The sequence below is a fragment of the Protobothrops mucrosquamatus genome, unplaced genomic scaffold (assembly GCF_001527695.2).
Source record: "Protobothrops mucrosquamatus isolate PMUCROS unplaced genomic scaffold, P.Mucros_1.0 scaffold15, whole genome shotgun sequence".
Taxonomy (NCBI): domain Eukaryota; kingdom Metazoa; phylum Chordata; class Lepidosauria; order Squamata; family Viperidae; genus Protobothrops; species Protobothrops mucrosquamatus.
The window spans coordinates 934,666-952,725 of record NW_015386402.1 but is presented as its reverse complement, the minus strand read 5'-3'; the positions used below and the strand labels follow the sequence as shown (position 1 = coordinate 952,725).

The 18,060-nt window shown below is 39.6% G+C and overlaps 1 protein-coding gene across 1 annotated transcript in view; it reads left to right on the top strand.

Moving 5' to 3' along the window:
• LOC107282894 (homeobox protein Meis1) overlaps nt 1–18,060 on the top strand; it is a 78,767-nt gene that overhangs the window by 3,545 nt on the left and 57,162 nt on the right. The window contains exons 3-6 of the mRNA XM_015810732.1: nt 348–489; nt 1,025–1,075; nt 1,786–1,836; nt 3,080–3,226. Coding sequence (XP_015666218.1) covers nt 348–489; nt 1,025–1,075; nt 1,786–1,836; nt 3,080–3,226 — 391 coding nt within the window. The remainder of the gene's footprint in view (nt 1–347; nt 490–1,024; nt 1,076–1,785; nt 1,837–3,079; nt 3,227–18,060) is intronic.

Sequence of the window (18,060 nt, the reverse complement as noted above, 5' to 3'; positions counted from 1 at the left end):
GGGGGGGGGGGCGCGGGAAGTGGATTCAAAATGGCTGCTAAATCCATTTGGTTAATAGTCTTAGATAAGGGCTGCTCGGGTCCTCTGACCAGCTTTTAGATGGGGCAACTCAGACCGGGTCCCGGGGCTCGGATCCAGGCTTCTGGTTCTGCAAGGGGGAGGAGAGCGGGCTGCGCCGGGCTTAGGCGCCTTGGAGAGCGCGGGGGGCTGGAAAGTTCACTCGGGGAGGTTGCTCCCCCGACGGAGACCAGGCTTTGCCCGAAGGCCGGCCTCCTGGAGCCCGCGCGGCTCACGGGGGTCTCTGCTTTGGTGACTCTTTACCTTTTTTTCCCCCTCCCCCGTTTCAGACATCCCCTCTTCCCACTCTTAGCACTGATTTTTGAGAAATGTGAACTAGCGACGTGCACGCCCCGGGAGCCCGGGGTAGCGGGAGGCGACGTTTGTTCTTCCGAATCTTTCAACGAAGACATAGCCGTGTTCGCCAAACAGGTCAGCAACCCCCGATCCCGGCCCCCCCCCCGGATTCATTATGCGCTTCCCCCGGGGCTGGGCGCGACCCCCGCGGGAAGGACGAGGGCGGTTCGCAAGCCCTGGTCGCCTTGCCTTCGCCCCCTTGCAGCCCCCTGGATTCCCTCTCGCTCCTCTCCGGAAGGGAGGGCAGCCCTCCGGGCCCACACATTGACTTGAAGGGTCGCCCTAGGGCTTCGATTACCCTCGCCGCCCTCCTGGCCCCTTTCCCAAGAAGGCTGCCAGCTTCTGGGTCGCTGCTGGTGCGTGGAGACGGAGGGGGCGCCGCAGACAGCTGTCCGGCAGGCTGGGCTCCTTCGCTTGAGTCTTTCGGCTCTGCCTAGCAGTTTTGGGGGTGGGTGGGTTTGTGGGGGATGATTGCATGGGGAAGGGGGCGCGATGTAACGTAGAGACGCAATACAACTTGAGTTGCCTCGGTCTCTCAAACTGCTTTTTCTTTCTTTCTTTTTTTTTTTTTTAAATCCCTTCGCCCCGGATTTTTCTACCCTGTCTCTAGATACGAGCAGAAAAACCCTTATTTTCTTCTAACCCCGAACTGGATAACTTGGTAAGAGTTCAGATACGTCTCCCTGACATAACGTGTTTCCCTTGTTTTCTTAAGAGGCAAGTTTTCCTTTTTTTTTTTTTCCCCTCCCCTCAGAATGGGGTGGGGGGGATACGATAGTTAAAAAAAAAGAAACCGAGCTGGAGACTTTTTGAGGTCCTTTCAGGAGCACGATCCCAAAGCGAAGTTGGGTGGACTAGCCGAGGACATTCGCCTCATTTTACCCTAGCTGCGATTATGCAAATTTCGAGGTATCTTTGCTTTAGAGGCAGAGCTGGGTAGTCCTGGAATAATGGCAGTTTGAGGCAAAGATCTTGAGTCAAATTGACTCTGAAAAAAATTAAATTAGCCCTTTGCAATAGAAACGTATTCTCTTCTTCTCATATTTGCTTGCCTCTACTGGACCAGCAATATTACTATCTATATTACCGTTTGCTAAAGAAATATTTATGAGCCGTGTAATTTGGCCAATTCATTGCAACAGCGGTCAAAAGTAAAAATCTGAGCTTTCTTCTTGTTAAACAGTCTGCAGAAAGACAGCTTTTAAGTTCTAGTGTTGCTGTAATAAATCAAAATATTCACATACGTCCAGGCATATGTCTGCATATATAAGAACGTACATACAGTGACTCCTGGATAGTAAACAGGAAGAGAAGTATTGGAGAAGCCCTAAAATCAGGGACAGAGACTTACATTGTTTTGTATTTTTACAGATGATCCAAGCCATACAAGTATTAAGGTTTCATCTGTTGGAATTAGAGAAGGTAACTCTCTCTCTCTCTCTTTCTTTTCCTCATCCCTATCTAATAATATTTCATAAAGTTGAAGCTACAGCAGAATTTCCATAAATGTCTTTCCTTCTGGTAATTAGTGTCAAAACCAATCATGGCATCCATTTCTCTTTGCAGTTTAATTACAATTTCAGCCACTAAAAATCTGGATCACAAACTCCCTGGCCTTGTATCTCTTTTTACTACCTTTGCACAAATGCATTAGATAATATTTAGAAGGATGCTTGTCTTTCAGCGTGCTTCCCCCGTAGGGTAGCTATTTCTATCCAGGTACTTTAGTTTTGAGTTAGTTTTTCAGCGACCCCCCCCCTTTTTTTTTCTTTTAAAGAGCCATCTGCAGGGTCACACACAGGGCACAGTTTGTCCTGTAACATTTTGCAGAAACAAGCCAGAGTTGCTAGATGTGTCCGTTTCTTATTTCTTTTGTGGAGGCTACTCCTTCCCTTTCCCAAGAAGGCAGATGTCCGATCAATCTGAATATGTGTACTAATAATACTACTACTATGGGAACTCAAGTACATTTCAAAGTAGGACTGGACTAGAAACATTTCAGGGCTTCCTGGAATATTGTTTCTACTCCTAAAAAAAAATAAAATCCATGAGATATTTATACATACATATAAGGAAAGGGGGCGGGGGGGGGGTGAATAGAGACATTTTAGGTATTTTTTTTTTCTAACAGTAGCAAGTGGCATGCTTGTGCTTTGCAATAAATGGTTAATATGGGCCTGTTCACAGTGGAAAAACATTACAGCAGCTCAGAATGTAAGGGCATGGATTCAGGTACTTTTAGAGCATTCCACTTTTTTGTACAATTGGAGCAAGGGATCCTTTGTGTCCACAGACTCCTTGGGAAAAGGCTTGTGATGCTATAACGGGGTAAAATTAAACAGTTTACCTTAAATGTCATCCGTGCAGGCTACCTCACTAATAGTCACAGCTCTGAGAGCAGATGAATTTAACACGGGTGTTGAATATGTTGTAGGCTGTGAATCATCTTGTCACTGTCAATTTTCTGGGATATCTCTATTTTGCCAGAAAAAGAAAGTTCTTCTTAATTCTGAAAGCATCTCGAGGGGATAATTGCAGTCTGTTTCCCCCTATTTAGAACTTTTGATGTCAGGAAAGGGGGGGGAGGGGAATTGACTGCTCTTGTCAATTTCACTTAACATGCCCTTGATTATATTTTGGTGTTGTTACATTTGTCATAATGCAGGTACACGAATTGTGTGACAATTTCTGCCACCGGTACATTAGCTGTTTGAAAGGGAAAATGCCAATCGATTTGGTAATAGACGATAGAGAAGGCGGATCAAAATCAGACAGCGAAGACATAACGAGATCAGCAAACCTAACAGATCAGGTATGGTCATCTCCAGCTTTGCAGTTGCTGTGCAAATCTGTATGCGGATCGTTTGCCAGGTCACTACGCCCCCTTTTATTATTTGCATATGATTAAGTCCCTTTTGGATAAATTTCCATCGAAATGAAAATTTTTGAATAATGTGGCTATTATTACTTCATTAAGTCTTGCTCTGGGATTCGACCTGGCGGAATGAGCTTGTAAAAGCATTGCCTCCAAACTTGACCTGCTCCTTGTCGCTTTTAATTTTTGTCTTTATTTTATTTACTCTCCTTTTAATGACAATAGAAGGCTCTACTTGTGAATCGTAAAGAGATGCTAGAAAGGGGTGGGAGGAAGAAAGAGGAAGAGTCAAATCCGAGATTGGTGGTCTGGGGAAAGAAGACAGAGAAGGTTTGAAATCTAGCAAACTATTTTCTTCCTGTCTCTATGGTTCATTAGCCTGTCTTGTCAGTTTTCCTTGGCCGAAAGCTTTTAGACCTCAGTGAGCATTGCTTTGTATGAAAATTGCCTGCTGCAAGGACATTGGGCTTTATTTAAAAGAAATAATAAAATCAGGAGAAGCAGCAAGAACTAGTGAGGGAAAGAATGATGTTGCGGTTACTCTGTGTCATCCCTGCCTCTTTGGCTGTCTCTTATTTGGGGTATCTGAATAGTCTTTAGAGTAGGCCCTGCGCAGTCTATGCCGGGCCACTGAACCTTCCAACTTCACCTGGTTTCCCGTGCTCATGCCTAACGCTTGTCTCCCTGGAATAAGGCTTGTTTTCTTTTGAAAGGAAAACAAAAGTATCATTTTGGTTTAAAACGGAGAAGTGATATTAACTAATGAACGTTCCTTAACGCTACAATTAGTGGTGGGCATCGTCTTGGAGTGTGTTGCGGAAGGTGACAATAATGGGCAATGCCGGGGGTTTAGTTGCAATTACTGCTTCCTTTGAAAGAAACAGATTCCAACACACACCCCTCCCAAGTTTCTTCCTTCTTTATGATCTGTTATGTTGGAAACTTTCGAAAGCCATTCGACTGTAGCTCTACAGACGCTTTTTGTTTGGTTTTGCGGAGGCAGGCAGAGGTCTGTTTTGAGAAGGCATCGATTTGAATGCTGTTGTCTTGATCAAGGCGATTTTATGCCTCAGTTCGGTTCAAAGTGTTCTTCATTTACTGCTCCCTCTTTTTGGTGGCTGCGTCCGTTCATGATGAGGATGGGATAGAAGAAGCAATGTGTTGATTGCAGCCATGAGATTTTATGAAGCTCTTGGACAAAATGCCTGTTTTTGAAAAGTATTCAATAAGCAATGGAAAATTTGTAAGTCGGCTGTTACTTTTGCTTGTCAGGATCTCATTCCCTGCATGTATACATGGGTGGGCCGGCAGTGGTCTGCTGACTTTTTAGACCTTGGAAGGGGGGTGGCTGCGGTTTGGTTGGGGGTACCGTGCGCCCCTGCAGATATCGCTGAAAACAAGGGCTGTAGTTGAAGAGGGCTGTTGTTGAATCAAAATTGTAATCCAACAAGTCTAACGAGAAAATAGGTTTCTAAAAGCTTCAGAGTGCTTGGTACATAAAGCTATTTGAGCAAATTAGAAGAACCGCTTAGGGGCATGAATGAAATCAACACTTTAATTGCGTCCAAAATGAAGATTTATGTCCCATTTTCCCAATGAATCATTATTTTATCTAAGCGGAAGCAAAATATGGGAGGTTTTTTTTGTTGTTGTTATTGTGCTCAAGTAAAAGAAACCGGGAGCTTGATTTACCCCCTCCAATTCTTTCTCTGTCTTTCATTCTCTCTATCGCCAAGGTGTTTATAAACTTCCCCAAAGTTTAGGCGCCGCAAACATGCGAGCGCGCACACACGCACCGGTTATTGCTCCCCTTTCAAAATGTTCCGACGTTTGTTATAGCGGCTCATGTGAGCTTTAATGGGCCATCTCCGAATTGTCTTTTTTTTTTTTTTTTGGTGTCTTCTTCAAGCGGAGAAGTTAATGGGTTGCTGAATATTTTCTCCTTCCTTTCTCCCCCCACCCCCCCAAAGCCCGGTGTAAGTTCCTTGCCTTTCGCCTCCCAGACAGAATAAGACCACTCCGAGCACCGCGGAGAAGCTACACGTATCCCTTGGCCCCGCGTTTACTATACTGCGCGTGCGCCGCCTGGTAGTTTGCCCATTTCACAGGCTGTGTGGCGAAGGCTACGGTGCGTTCCTCGGAGATACCCCGCAAGGCTTGATCTCTTGTTTCCTCAAAAGACGCCCTTTCTCTCTCTTTTTTTCCCCCCCTCTCCGCTTCCCCTCCCCCGAGGGAGACAGAAGTTTTCCCCCTTTCTTTGTGACGAATGTTGGCCCAATCAGTTTACAAGCAGGTCGCCTTGTCTGCTTTTTAGACTGGCCTGTGGATGGCAGGTACTGGTCCCTTTACTGTAGGACCAGACTCGGCTAATCTACGTATGGTGGGAAAAAATAGATGTCATAATAACGAAGAGGCCAAACCAAAAGCTTAGGCATTTGAATAAAAAGAAATGGTGCTAGAAGCCTCCCTTCGGTCTTCTGAGAATACCAATGCATCCCTACGTCTCCATAGTTTCTGAGTTTGGTCACCTTTTTTTGCCTACCGCACAGCCTTAGTAGCCGCCGGGAACAAAAGCGAGCCAGGCGTGGGTTTGGCGGGAGAAAGAGAAATGAGTCCTCATTTCCCAAGGTCTGTCAGGGAAGGCGAAGACGGCTGCCCACCCCTCTTCTTCTCCCCCTCCCGAGCCAAGCCTTGCAGCCAAAAGCGACCTCAGAGACCTGGTCAACCGATCCCGGGTTCTTCGCTGGTTGGCGCCCCCTTCTGCTCAATGGTGCTCACGGCCCTTTCTAAAGAAGCAGCGACGGCCGGGATTAAGCCTAAACTGGAGTTGGGAAGAGTCCACTTTTGCTTGCTGGGGTAGTTCTCTGGCCTTCCGAGGCACTAGGGCGCAGGTGGATAAGGCCTTCAAGGGACAGAAGGTGGGGGAACCTGGCAGGCTTTGGTGGGGAAGGTAGGCGGCGGGAAACAATGAAAGAAGCGGCCGTCTGAATCCCTCAGTGGCACCTGAATGCCGAAAGAGACGCTCAGGGCGCAGGGCTGGAATAACTTCCAGCAAGATGTTGCGCGGGCGCCTACCTATCTGCCCTGCATGAGCGGTCAGCCTTGTCCAGAAAAGCGGCTGTCTGGAGCCTTCCTTTTCGTTCAGGCCTACGTTAATTAACACGTTTCCGCCGCCCTCCAGTTACGGCGAGTGAAGTGGCCCAACACCACCACCACCACGTTGGGTTCCTGAAAAGGCTCGGCTCGGCTCGCCTATGGCTGTGGCGGGATGTGTGTACGTGTGTGTTTGTGTGTGTAACTGCTGCCACGGAAAGCAGGCCGCGAGGTCCGAGATTCACCTCGGAGAAAGGGAAAAAAGTCAGACGGCTGTTTGCTGGGAGGAGGTTGGAGCCGAGAGGCTCTCGCGGCCGCGCAGAAAAAGAAAGAAAGACCAAAAAAAAAAAAAAAAAAAAAAAGGCGGGCTTGCGGGCCTTACAGAGCCTCAGGGGGAAAGCGCTAGGTCGCTCCCGCTATCCCTCCTTCGGCCCCCTGCTCGCAGTCTCCTCAATTCCTGGCTCGGGGCGTCCCGGTTTTCCCCGGGAATGGGGCCCGGAGGCCTGCGAAATGGCGAACAGCGCCTGGTGTTTAAGGGCGGGTCGTGAGCAAGTTAGGGATGAAGGAAGGGGACGGTTTGGGGGGGGGGGGCTGGCCGAGGAAGGTTTTGCTCCTTTGGGATGGGGTGGGGGGGTGAAGAGAGTGTAAGCAGCAGAGCTTGGAGGCAGGCAGGGGTCACCCTGTGCTTCCCTTGGCCTCCCGCTGAGGTTTAGTCATGCCCTGACGGCGTGTCCAAGGAAGACAATGGGGCAAGTGGGCAGGGATGGGAAAGCACCGAAGAGGGAAGAAAGGCACCAAAGAAGCCAGCAATTGTGTCTGCTCTCCGCTACACCCGCCCAGCGGGAAAAGGAGGAATAAGGGAGAGCAAGTGGCCCTGGGCTTGCTCTGCCTTTGAGGCCTGAGTAGGCCTTTGTGACTCTGGTATCACTGGTCTGCTGCTATTCAGGGGTGGCAGGGAGCCTCAGTGACACCCGACCTTTCTCTAAGGAACCTTCAACATTGGGAAAGGAAGGCGATTTTATGGGCACACTTTAGTTAACTTGTGTGTGTGTGTGAGAGAGAGTGCATGTGTTAAATTAAACCAGCCAACTTTAAGAGAGAATGCTTGCTGCTGTGGAAGAGGTTAGGTATGTGTCAGGTAGAAGGTGTAACAGTGGCTTATTTTACGGCAGAATCTAGTGGAGGGAATAAAAATCATTGCCATGTCTCCTTGAACTGGCCATCTGCTTATAGGGAGTGAAGGAAATTTATGGGATTTGGGTAGAGGTGAGTAATTACCATAATGTAGCAATTCTATTAGCCCAGCACATTGACTTTCAGAGCCTAAAATAATTTTTTGGGGAAATAACTTTATCTTTTAAAAGTCAACTTAAAATAGTTGTTAAAATTTCCATTAAAAATTTATACAAGGCTGACTAAAAAATTGAGAATTTAGGATGGAGAATAGTGACGGAGAATTAATTTCTAAGAATTTTTTCCCCTCAACTTGTATGTCCGATTGCTTGAAATCATACAGAGCGTGGGAAGTTCAACTTCAGAATATACTAAAACAAAACAAAAATTGCACATCTTTTAATTTAACAGTTGAGCTGGTATGGAACTTGCTATTTGAAGCTGAAAAGTGGGTTTGATCATGGAGTTTATTTCCAACAATTATGAAACTACCATGCCTCATTTGCATGTCTAAAGAGTGATTAGCCTTTAATATTAGCTCGCAGATTATATTGTGAATACATGAGTAGGTTGTTTCACTTAATGTAAGTTGACTATCCAGTTTTGAAATGAACCTTACTTACCAGTATCGGGATGTTAAACTGCACTTAGTTACATATTTTAAAAATCAGAAGATTTACAAAATTTATATTTTTATCGTTTATTTACCTGGAATATATATTCGGTAAAATGTTTATCATTACAATATAACAATTAAAACTACTTGTATGTATCAACTTTTATTTCCAAGTTACATATTTAGGATTTAGTTGTTTTGGATGTTGATTAATAAGCATTTAAATACCTTACTGCATTTTTTAAAAGAACGCCTTTTTATTAATGTTTCTTATCAATAGATATTAATGTTTATTAAGATATTTTATTCTAAGCATTTGTATGTCATCATAACTGTTGACAGTAAAACTGCAATTTTGAAATACTTTTATTGTAGAATTGACTTATTTTGTTGCGTTAGTATTTACTTCTGTGAATATATGCATTGGATTGTGCTACATAATTCTAATTGTGGTAGTTTAACTATGCTAAGCAGACCAGAAACCAAGCTTCCTTTAAATCACTTGGATTTGTTTTTTTTTAAAAAGTGATTTTGATAGCTTGTAGATTCATATAAATTCCACTTTCCCTGAAGGGAAACTGTAGATAAATACTGCAACAGTTTATAAAACAATAACAAACACTCTGAATTGGTCATTAGTAGCATTCTGCCAAGTGATGAGAATCCTATTACTTCTTAGATTTTTTTTTGAGCACTGTAAAATTCTTCTTATCCTCACAGAAGGATAAGTCCTTTTAAGGATAAAGTTATAACTTATTGCTACTCCATGTATTATAATTTAAATAATCACTTCTAAGTATTAAACAATGTTTCTATATAAGCCTTCATCCTAGAAGGATGTTCAGATAGATGATAGTTTCTTTCCCAGAATTAACTACAGTTTTTAGCGTGTCAGAATAGTAGTTTATACAGATTATCACTACATTTGATATACCTTCAGGAGACAAACTGATTTATTATAATTAACAAGCTGTTTTATAGGAACTGGAGGTTGAATTTGTGAATGTAAATAAATGTATATTTAATTGGGTGTTAAGTTTAATGGAGTTGGGTGCTACTTTTTTCTCTGCAAGTACTCCGCTTTGTATTGCTAACAAATCAGTTAAATAGCTACATAGTTCTTAAAATGTTTATCAGAATAAATAATCATTTAAGAACATCAAGGTGTTCCTTGTTGTTGGTAGGAAAATGTATATGTGTATATACAGTCTCAGACTAAACAGAACAAAGTGGTCCGTAAATCATAGAAGAGGGTGTTCATTTCATAGGTAATTCTTATCCTTTCAACCAGTGCCCAGGGAGTCTTCATTGTAAGTTGCTTCAGCTCAGCTTTCAGGTGCCACTGGGTGAGCTGTAAAAGATTATGACACTTACCTTTCAATAATGTATATGCAAGTTGCTTTTATCGACTAGTTTTTTTAAAGACACCACAGTATAAAATAATTGCTAGCACAGATCCAAATAAACTGTGTGAACATATCTGCAATGTATTCAGGCAATAGTATTTTTCTTATGTAAAATAAATGTTAACAGATATAAAAATAATAATCTTTGACAGAATCATCATTTAATCTTCCTATGTAAGCCAAATGCAGTATGTATATAGAAACATAAATAGAAACTGGCAAACAGCCAAATTCCTATAGGGGCTAGCAGAGAAATGATAAAAAAAATGAAATAAGAGTTCTTGTGAGGAGGTCTATAATTCAACATTATTTGATTCCACTGTCAAGGAAATTGTTGAAGGGATAGTAAACTGATACTAGAGTCTCAGTCATTTTTTAAGAGTCTTAAATGTTTGCAACCTTGATGTGTGGATGGTCGTAGACGGGTTATAGGATTTGACATATAATAGTAATCCTTGTATTTAGTTGAAATACATAGGTTACAGTAATTAAAAAGCAGAGCAAGCAGAAGACACAAAAACTTTACATAGATACCAAACATTTTCTGTGGAGGAATAATATTTAATTTTTCTCTCGGTAGCAGGTTACTGGAAAAGACAAAAGAGCTTTACAGCCTGCTCATAAACACATGGCTTCAATGTACATCTCACTGAAATCAATACAACATACATTCCCATGTTATACTTTTTGTTTGGGGTAATGATGTCAGTCAGCTTAAGGCAAGTTGTCTGATGAAACTTATTTTTAGATTGAAGTTCCAGATTTAAACTTTCCAGTTAAGAAGATTGAACTTGGATCTAATAAGGCTTCAAAGTAAAAGTGTACATTTTAGAGTATGGCAGAATTATGAAACTAAACACTAACTAAACAGCTGAATACAATGACTGATTAATTTATAAATATATATTAATCAAGTATATATCTGCAATGTGCACAAGTTTATCTGAAAGAAGATGTGCTCTATGCACGCATATATAAGATTGTAGCCTAAATAAGCTTGTTTAGGAACTTACTTTCAGGGAATAATCTTAGCCTCAAAATTCAAATGATCAAATCCTAAAAATTAATGTTTCAACAAAATGTGGATATAGTTAGATATAATTAAAAGCTGTGTGAACACATTCTTCACACACTTTGTAGGGACGGATGCTAGAATTGAAATTCACAAATATTTGGGGATTGATTACATCCCCATGGTATTGGAGTTTCTTCAGGTGTGCATGAGATTGGTCTTAATTTAAGAAAAAAAATAGTAATTTTCAATTTGTCTGTTATATAAATTATAAAAAGTGTGAAATGACTAAAGCATACTGGCTGGAATATGTATTATAGTAAAACTGTATGGTTTTTGTTAAAATTAAGGCTAAAATGTATTGTAATTTTAAATTAACTCTTTTGTGAGAGGGCTTCCAAATTCGGAACCATTGCTATTTGTTGACCTACATGGGGATATGTTGGATACCTGAACTACCTTACGACACATTGAGATTGTCTGAAAGTAAGATTTTGTGATATCTATCTCAATCACAGAATACATATTTCTGAGTAATTTTAATGAGACTTCATAAGCAAAACTAAATATGGAAGTTGTTATTGTATATGATCAAAGCAGTATGTACAGCATTCTGTGGAGTTCATTTAGCATATATTAGCGTTCTCTCTCACTCTCTCTCTAATTCTTATGCCAGAAATGTTAGAGAAGGAAGAAGAAAAAAGGCAACCAGAGCATTTGCTGGCTATGATATTAATTATATTCAGTACAATGGTTGATTTGTTTCTTAGAATATTGCCTCATTTCTATTGTTTGAAGTGTACAAGAAACATCATCATAAGAAATATGAATCCTCAAAAGTTAATCTATAGATGGAAGCAAGTTTTATGTAAATAAATAAAATATTCACTGAAACATAAATTGTGAACTTTATATTCAAAGAAAAATACTTAGGAATAGAATTCCTAATTACAGAATTACAGAATTCATTGAAATAACCCTTCAAACATGTTCTTACTAAATAAATGCACACATACACCTAGAAATAGTTCAGTTAGTTCAATTGTCAATAGTGAACATTGCAGCAGGAATGATAAAACAAAATATTTAATTTTTTAAAGTAGCTAAATTGCCTTGGTAATATGTAATCTGTAAGATTTATATGTATATATTTCTAAAAGTGAAATTACCAATGTCTTGAATGTGCAGCACTGTTCTACTAATCTTAATATTTTAGAAATTATCATTCCATATCATTCCATTCTATCATTCCAATTTGATAAAATCAATACAATATAATTACCTTTTGTTCATTAGCATAACCATTTAAACATTTTAATTGTGTATATTGCTTTATTTTAATACATACTCTCTTTATATCCAGCTGAATCAAATCAGTGTTTCTTCTGTTTTCAGTTTTTCTAATTATCCATATATTATTAGTGATAGAAAAACACTGCACTTGTTCTAATTATTATCTGTTTTATAATTCAAATCTATTGAACTTTTAATTGTTTCTGCCTACTTTCTATTTCTAATGCTCTATATTAGTGCACGTTCCTCAGTCAGTGTTGTAAAACTATTTTCATTATTTTTACTAGACTCCATTAAATACGAGTAGTTTAAGAAAGAACTGAGTATCCAGTGTTGAATACACTTACCTGGGAGTAAATTCCATTGAACTCAATAGAACTGGCTCCTGAGGAGACATATTGAGTTGACTGTCAGAAATGAAATAATATGCCTTTTGTCTTCTGTATGCTCCCACATCTAGCTCCTTGTGTTTCTCCTGCTCTTGTTACTTAATTTAGAGCTGATGCATGGTCCTGAGGTTTGAAATGTGTGCCCTTCTATGTAGAAGGAAATAGTTTAATGCGGAGAATGTAGGTGAAACTAGAACTCTTGCAATACATTGAGGCTGCTTTTGTTAATTTAGTGGAGATCACTGGAAAATCTCATTATGATCTATCATGTCTAGTTAAGGGTCTGGCATCTGTTAGTGTGTAGTGTGAATTTTTGACATGTTAGATCTGTATCAGCTTCTTCAGACTCAACATGTCAAATCTTGTTTGTTGGTTGTTTGGTAGCTATATTATTTATCTTGGTTTTGTAAAGATATGTTTATGAAGTCAAGATCCAGAACGTTATTCATTCCTTTATGCTTTTCATACAGTGTTCAATAAGGTTCCAATTGGAAACAGATATACTCAAGAGGAAGCACAATTAAAATCAGTGTTTTGATTAAAATGCCTTTTATTTAGATACATTCACATAATAGCGTTTGTATATTTTAATGTTTTTAATTGTCCTATTTTTGAGAAAAAAATAGCTTGAGTAGTGTTGGGTACAACGCTTTATCCTCCAGATCAGGATATAAAAGGCCATCTTTTATTTGATGGAGCCTTCATAATATGACTTTTTCTGTTAAAGTGGTTTTAAAAAATGATATTAAGATTGCAAGAGAATATCCTGTTGTAGCCATTTTTTGTTTTTAGCATGATGTATTTGAATATTGATGACTACATAAAATAAAAACTATAATACATTAAAATATGGTTTAGATCATGAATATCTAACTCTTTTAACGTGTGTGAGTTAAATTAGTAGCTCTTAACAGCAAAAGGATGCATAAGACATGCATTTTATAATTATATATGTATTAGACTTGTGCAAACAAGTTGACCAGAAAAACTCAATCTTCAAATGACTATAGTGACATAGCTTTTGAAGAAGTTTTTGATTCAGAGGGCCACCACTTGCAAGTGAAACATCTGTTGAGAAGATTTTCATAGATCTAGGATATATTTGTACTAATGCAGCACCTGGTGTTACGTTCTGCTATTCTTTCAGTTTTCCCTCCTTCCCTCCCTCCCTGTGTGTGTGTGTGTGTGCGTGTGTGGTACGTATGCAGTGTAATGTTTATTAGTGGATTGTCCATTGACATATTCATGAAAATAGCCAATGGCTCTTTAGCAGCAATCACAATTAGGAAGCATTAGTATGAATTAGGCTTTTTGGTGTCTTTTTATTTTGTACTTTTATGGATCTCCATTTATTGTGTTACCTAATTATTATACTTGATTTTCTATCTTGATAGTAAATGATCATAATCATAATTCAATTTTAAATTTATATGAAGAAATTTGTACAATGTTATTTTTTCTCTGATACATTTGAGTGCAGAACAGAACCATTAGGAAGTTGTTATAGAAAAAAATTACTAGCAACAAATTTGTGATATGCAAAATGCCCATGTATATTACTTTCTTAATTTAATTTAATTTTTTAATTGGGCATTTCCATTAAAATCATAGCTTTCTTAAACTTGTTTCAAAGGTAAACAAAGAAACAAATATTAAGAATGAGGCCTTTGTTGTCTGTAATGTTGCTAAACAGACATTTCAAAATTAATGCTTCATTTAGCACGAGTCATAAAAATCCACTCTGATTATTCTAAATAATATTGTATCTCAAAGGTATAAGTTTTATTGCCTGAGCTTCTATTGTACTGTTAACAGAAGTTAGAAACAGAAGAGAAAAGAAGTCACTGTCAATGATTTTAATGTTTTTCTGAACAGAATTGCCAGTATGAGGACAGTTGACTTTGTACTGACAGCAATTTATGTCATCTACATTTCTACATCTACATTTCTGTAATGTATCAGGAAATTATACGTAGAAATAAATGACAGTTATAATCTAACACACATATACTATCAAAAAGCTGGGTGTATGTTCTTTTTGATAAAAAGTCTATCTTGCTTCTAAGTCATTTATAGCGTTTTCAAAGTGGGGCATAGCCACTGAGCATATTCCTCCATGATCAGCTGAAATTAAAAGTTGCTATTCAGAAAATACCAAACAGAAATGATTAATCCTTCATTATAGAAATCATGAGAGACACTGTGTTTTAAAAATTGAAGTCGGCACCTTTACTTGTGAAGGGACTCCTACTACTAATAGGGAGTGAAAACAATGTGCTTTTAGTAACACACCATGTTTAAGAGGCAAGACACAGGTGTATTATTCAAGGAGTATTTGAGTACTGTTCAAGGACTGCTGTAAATATAGGACAGGGAAGTAATTAAATGTATGACGGTAGTACTAGATCAGACATGTCAAACACAAGGCCCGGGGGCCGGATGCGGCCCGCGAAGTGGTTTCATGTGGCCCGTGAAGCCATCCTGGAAACAGTGAGGGGACAACCCCCGCTGCCTTGGCCCCAGCCCAGGCCAGCTGGGAGCCAATGCACAATTTTGTGGTGGCCATCTATGCTGAAACACATTCAGTCTTAGCTACACAAGGCCGTCTAGAAACAGCAAGGAACCAGCCCCTGCTGTGTCGGCCCCACCCCCTGGGTGCATGCTGGGGAGGTGTCACCCTTTGTGAGGAATGAAGAAATGGACCATGCCTTGGCGCTTGCCCCGGTCCCACCCCCTTCTACCAGAGACCCTCAGATCTGTCCCACTACTGCCCAGGCCCCCACAGGCACCCTTGATGCGAACGATGTAGAGCTGGCCATGCCCACCCAGTAGGCCACCCCCACTCCATCCATGCCCACCCAGTAGGCCCCCCCGCCCCCCCGAGGGCAACCACAATGCTGATGCGGCCCTCAATGAAATTGAGTTTGACACCCCTGTACTAGATCACCCTAAGGGTGTGAAAATAAATTGATTTCTATTGGTGATATACTTTTCAAAGCAAAAAAGTATGAAGATTCCATAGGTCTGAAGTAAAAGAATCCATCATGATCAGAAACCAAGGGTATTTTTATATCTTGTAGAAAATCAGATGTATTATTTTTGACCTATTTATTTTCTTGTATTATGTAGAAAAGATGGCTTGAAGTAATTTTCTTCACTGTGCACAAATTTTTGAAGTGCTAGGTACAGATTCATTTTGAATTACATACCTACAATGAATTATTATTATCCTGGTTTGTTACATAGTCAGCCAGATGTTCAGACTGGATTTGGCATTTTTGTCCACATTATTATATTATTACATATGGTCTTAAACCGTGAAACCATTAGGGGGAGACAACATGGAAATTTATACTTCTTTTGAACTGCATGTTGATTAAATAAATGAAATAAATGGTAAATAGAAATAAATAGAATCAAATTATTTTCTTTATAAAGAAAGTTATTGGGTAAATGTTAATTATTTAATTCAGATGGAACTTTTATAAAGTTTGCTAACACATAAGTCTGAACATTCCTAATTTATTTATTTGTATCTCTCCTTTTTTCTAAGGAACTCAGAATATTAATTTGAAGTCCCAAAAGATAATACAATTTGCCCAATCAATCTCCCAACTTTAAAGTAAACTTCAAGAAATGAACAAAGATTTGGACTGACTTTCCCACATTTAAATTTCTGTTCTAGTCATCACACTGTTGGGATTTAATGAAATATGAAATATGTGCAGTTCTGGAGTAGTTAGTTGTCTAGGCATCAGCCACATTCAGAACTGGATAGAGAAGTTGTTTTACTATACATTTGTTCATGATTTTGGCAATAACAATTGCAGCATTGTTCACACATATTTCTGTGCATGGTTGGTTTGCAGAAGGCATGCAACTTATAAAGCAGAAGGCATGCAACTTATAAAACCAGAACTACTTTGAAATATCTGATGTTTTATACTTTGATACATTGTACATAGAACCAATATGCAGCTTCTCATTGTAAACTCACTCCTGTGTTGCTTTTATAAATATTTCACTAGGTCTAGTAAAAATAATATGAGAGCTTCACCCAAAAAAATCATACAATTATTTTTCCCCTACTTAAAGGCTTAAGCTAGTGGTCTGGCTGAGGAATTCTGGGAGTTGAAGTCCACAAGTCATAAAAGGGCCAAGTTTGAAAACCCCTGGCTTAAGCAGTACCTTTATCACACAGCACTGGCCTTGTTTGGTTTGTAATCCAGTTATTTGTTATCATTATTTTGTGTTTGTTAGACAGATACACACATACACCCAAAAGCAATAGGATTGAGTCACAATAATATATGTGCAGTTTCACATCCTCCATCCCTGTTTTTTGGATTTTTTTTTGCAACTAGGTCAGTTAAACTGTTTATGTTGCCACAAATATGGATATCCCTAGAAGTGCAGTTATCCTTTTCCTCTAGAACCATTTCTCTTGTGTCTATACTTTCAGTTAGGACTGGAACCCCAATCTTTTCTTTGTAGGTCCCCTTTTTAAACTCAAGATCAGTATATTTGACTGTACATATGCCCTGATGCTCCTCCCAGTGTACAAGCTCAATACCTAATTATAACATTCCCCAGAAAGAAAATGCTCTATGAAGCAGTGAACTATACACTTGAGCATATAATAAGGGAGAATTAGGGTATTTTCCAGTGCCCAAAGTCAGTGACTTTTCTTAAAAATAAAGCTAGTTTTGCTTTTCAGCTGAATGTTCGTGTGTCTTCACCCCACATTAATGATAACACCTTCAAAAATAAAATGGAGAAGACATGTAAATAATCAGGAAGAGAAGTGGATTTGCACAAAGATGAAATGGCACAAATGTGAATCAGAAATGGTATCACATTGGCACAGGAGCCTTTCCTTTCCTTGTACCACCTGATGTATTCCTATCTTTTGTTAATAGCTGCAGTAACTAAAGGGGTAAGGTAACACTACCAACAAAGAGGATGAAAGTTGAGGAAGGATATTTACTGACACAACTGCTAGTGAGGAAAGCAGAGTTTGGCCCTAATTCTAGAGAGACAGGACAGAGTTGATTCAAACAACTTACATTTGTGATAGTAATGGGAAGGGCTTTTTTTCTCATAGAACGCCCAGAGCGGAGTTCCGACACCTTTTTTGGATGGAACCTTGTAGGGTAGGCAAGGCAGGTTGTATGACATGTGTGAGTTCCGGCACCTTCTTTTTTTTAGAAAAAAAGCACTGGCAATGGGTCTGAAGTAAAGTAATGGCTAATGTCTAAAAAAAAAAAAGCATTCTTAATCATGACTGTATAAGCGAGCCTGACTAGGTGTGCATTATTAATAATCTGTTAGGCTTATTGTGAAGTGATAGCAGTGGTGTAGAAGTAGGGCAGCAACCTAATTGGCCATTGTTGTTGTTTTTAGCTTGGCATGTAATAAAATGTGAGTGGGGTTAATGAATTATTCAGACATTTACATCCTATATTTACTAATAAGTTTCTCAGTGTGAATTCTGTGCAGGACATGGCTTATCTCCCTGATTGTTTCAAGCCAGGTAAAAGGACCCAGACTTGGTTGGATATCAAGGAGAATGTTCCTTGATATAAATCTAAATCCAATGTATGATCCTGTAACATCTTGAACTTGATACAAATTCAGTGCTGTGATAATTAAGTTTTGAAATGTCCTAGCATTTGTCTATTTGTACCTCGAGGTGCCGGCCCACGGACAAACAAAGGTGGATTCAGTGACCAAATGGACGAGAACTGTGGGAGCACCCTTTCCTCTGGGTCAGAAAGGACTGGATCCTG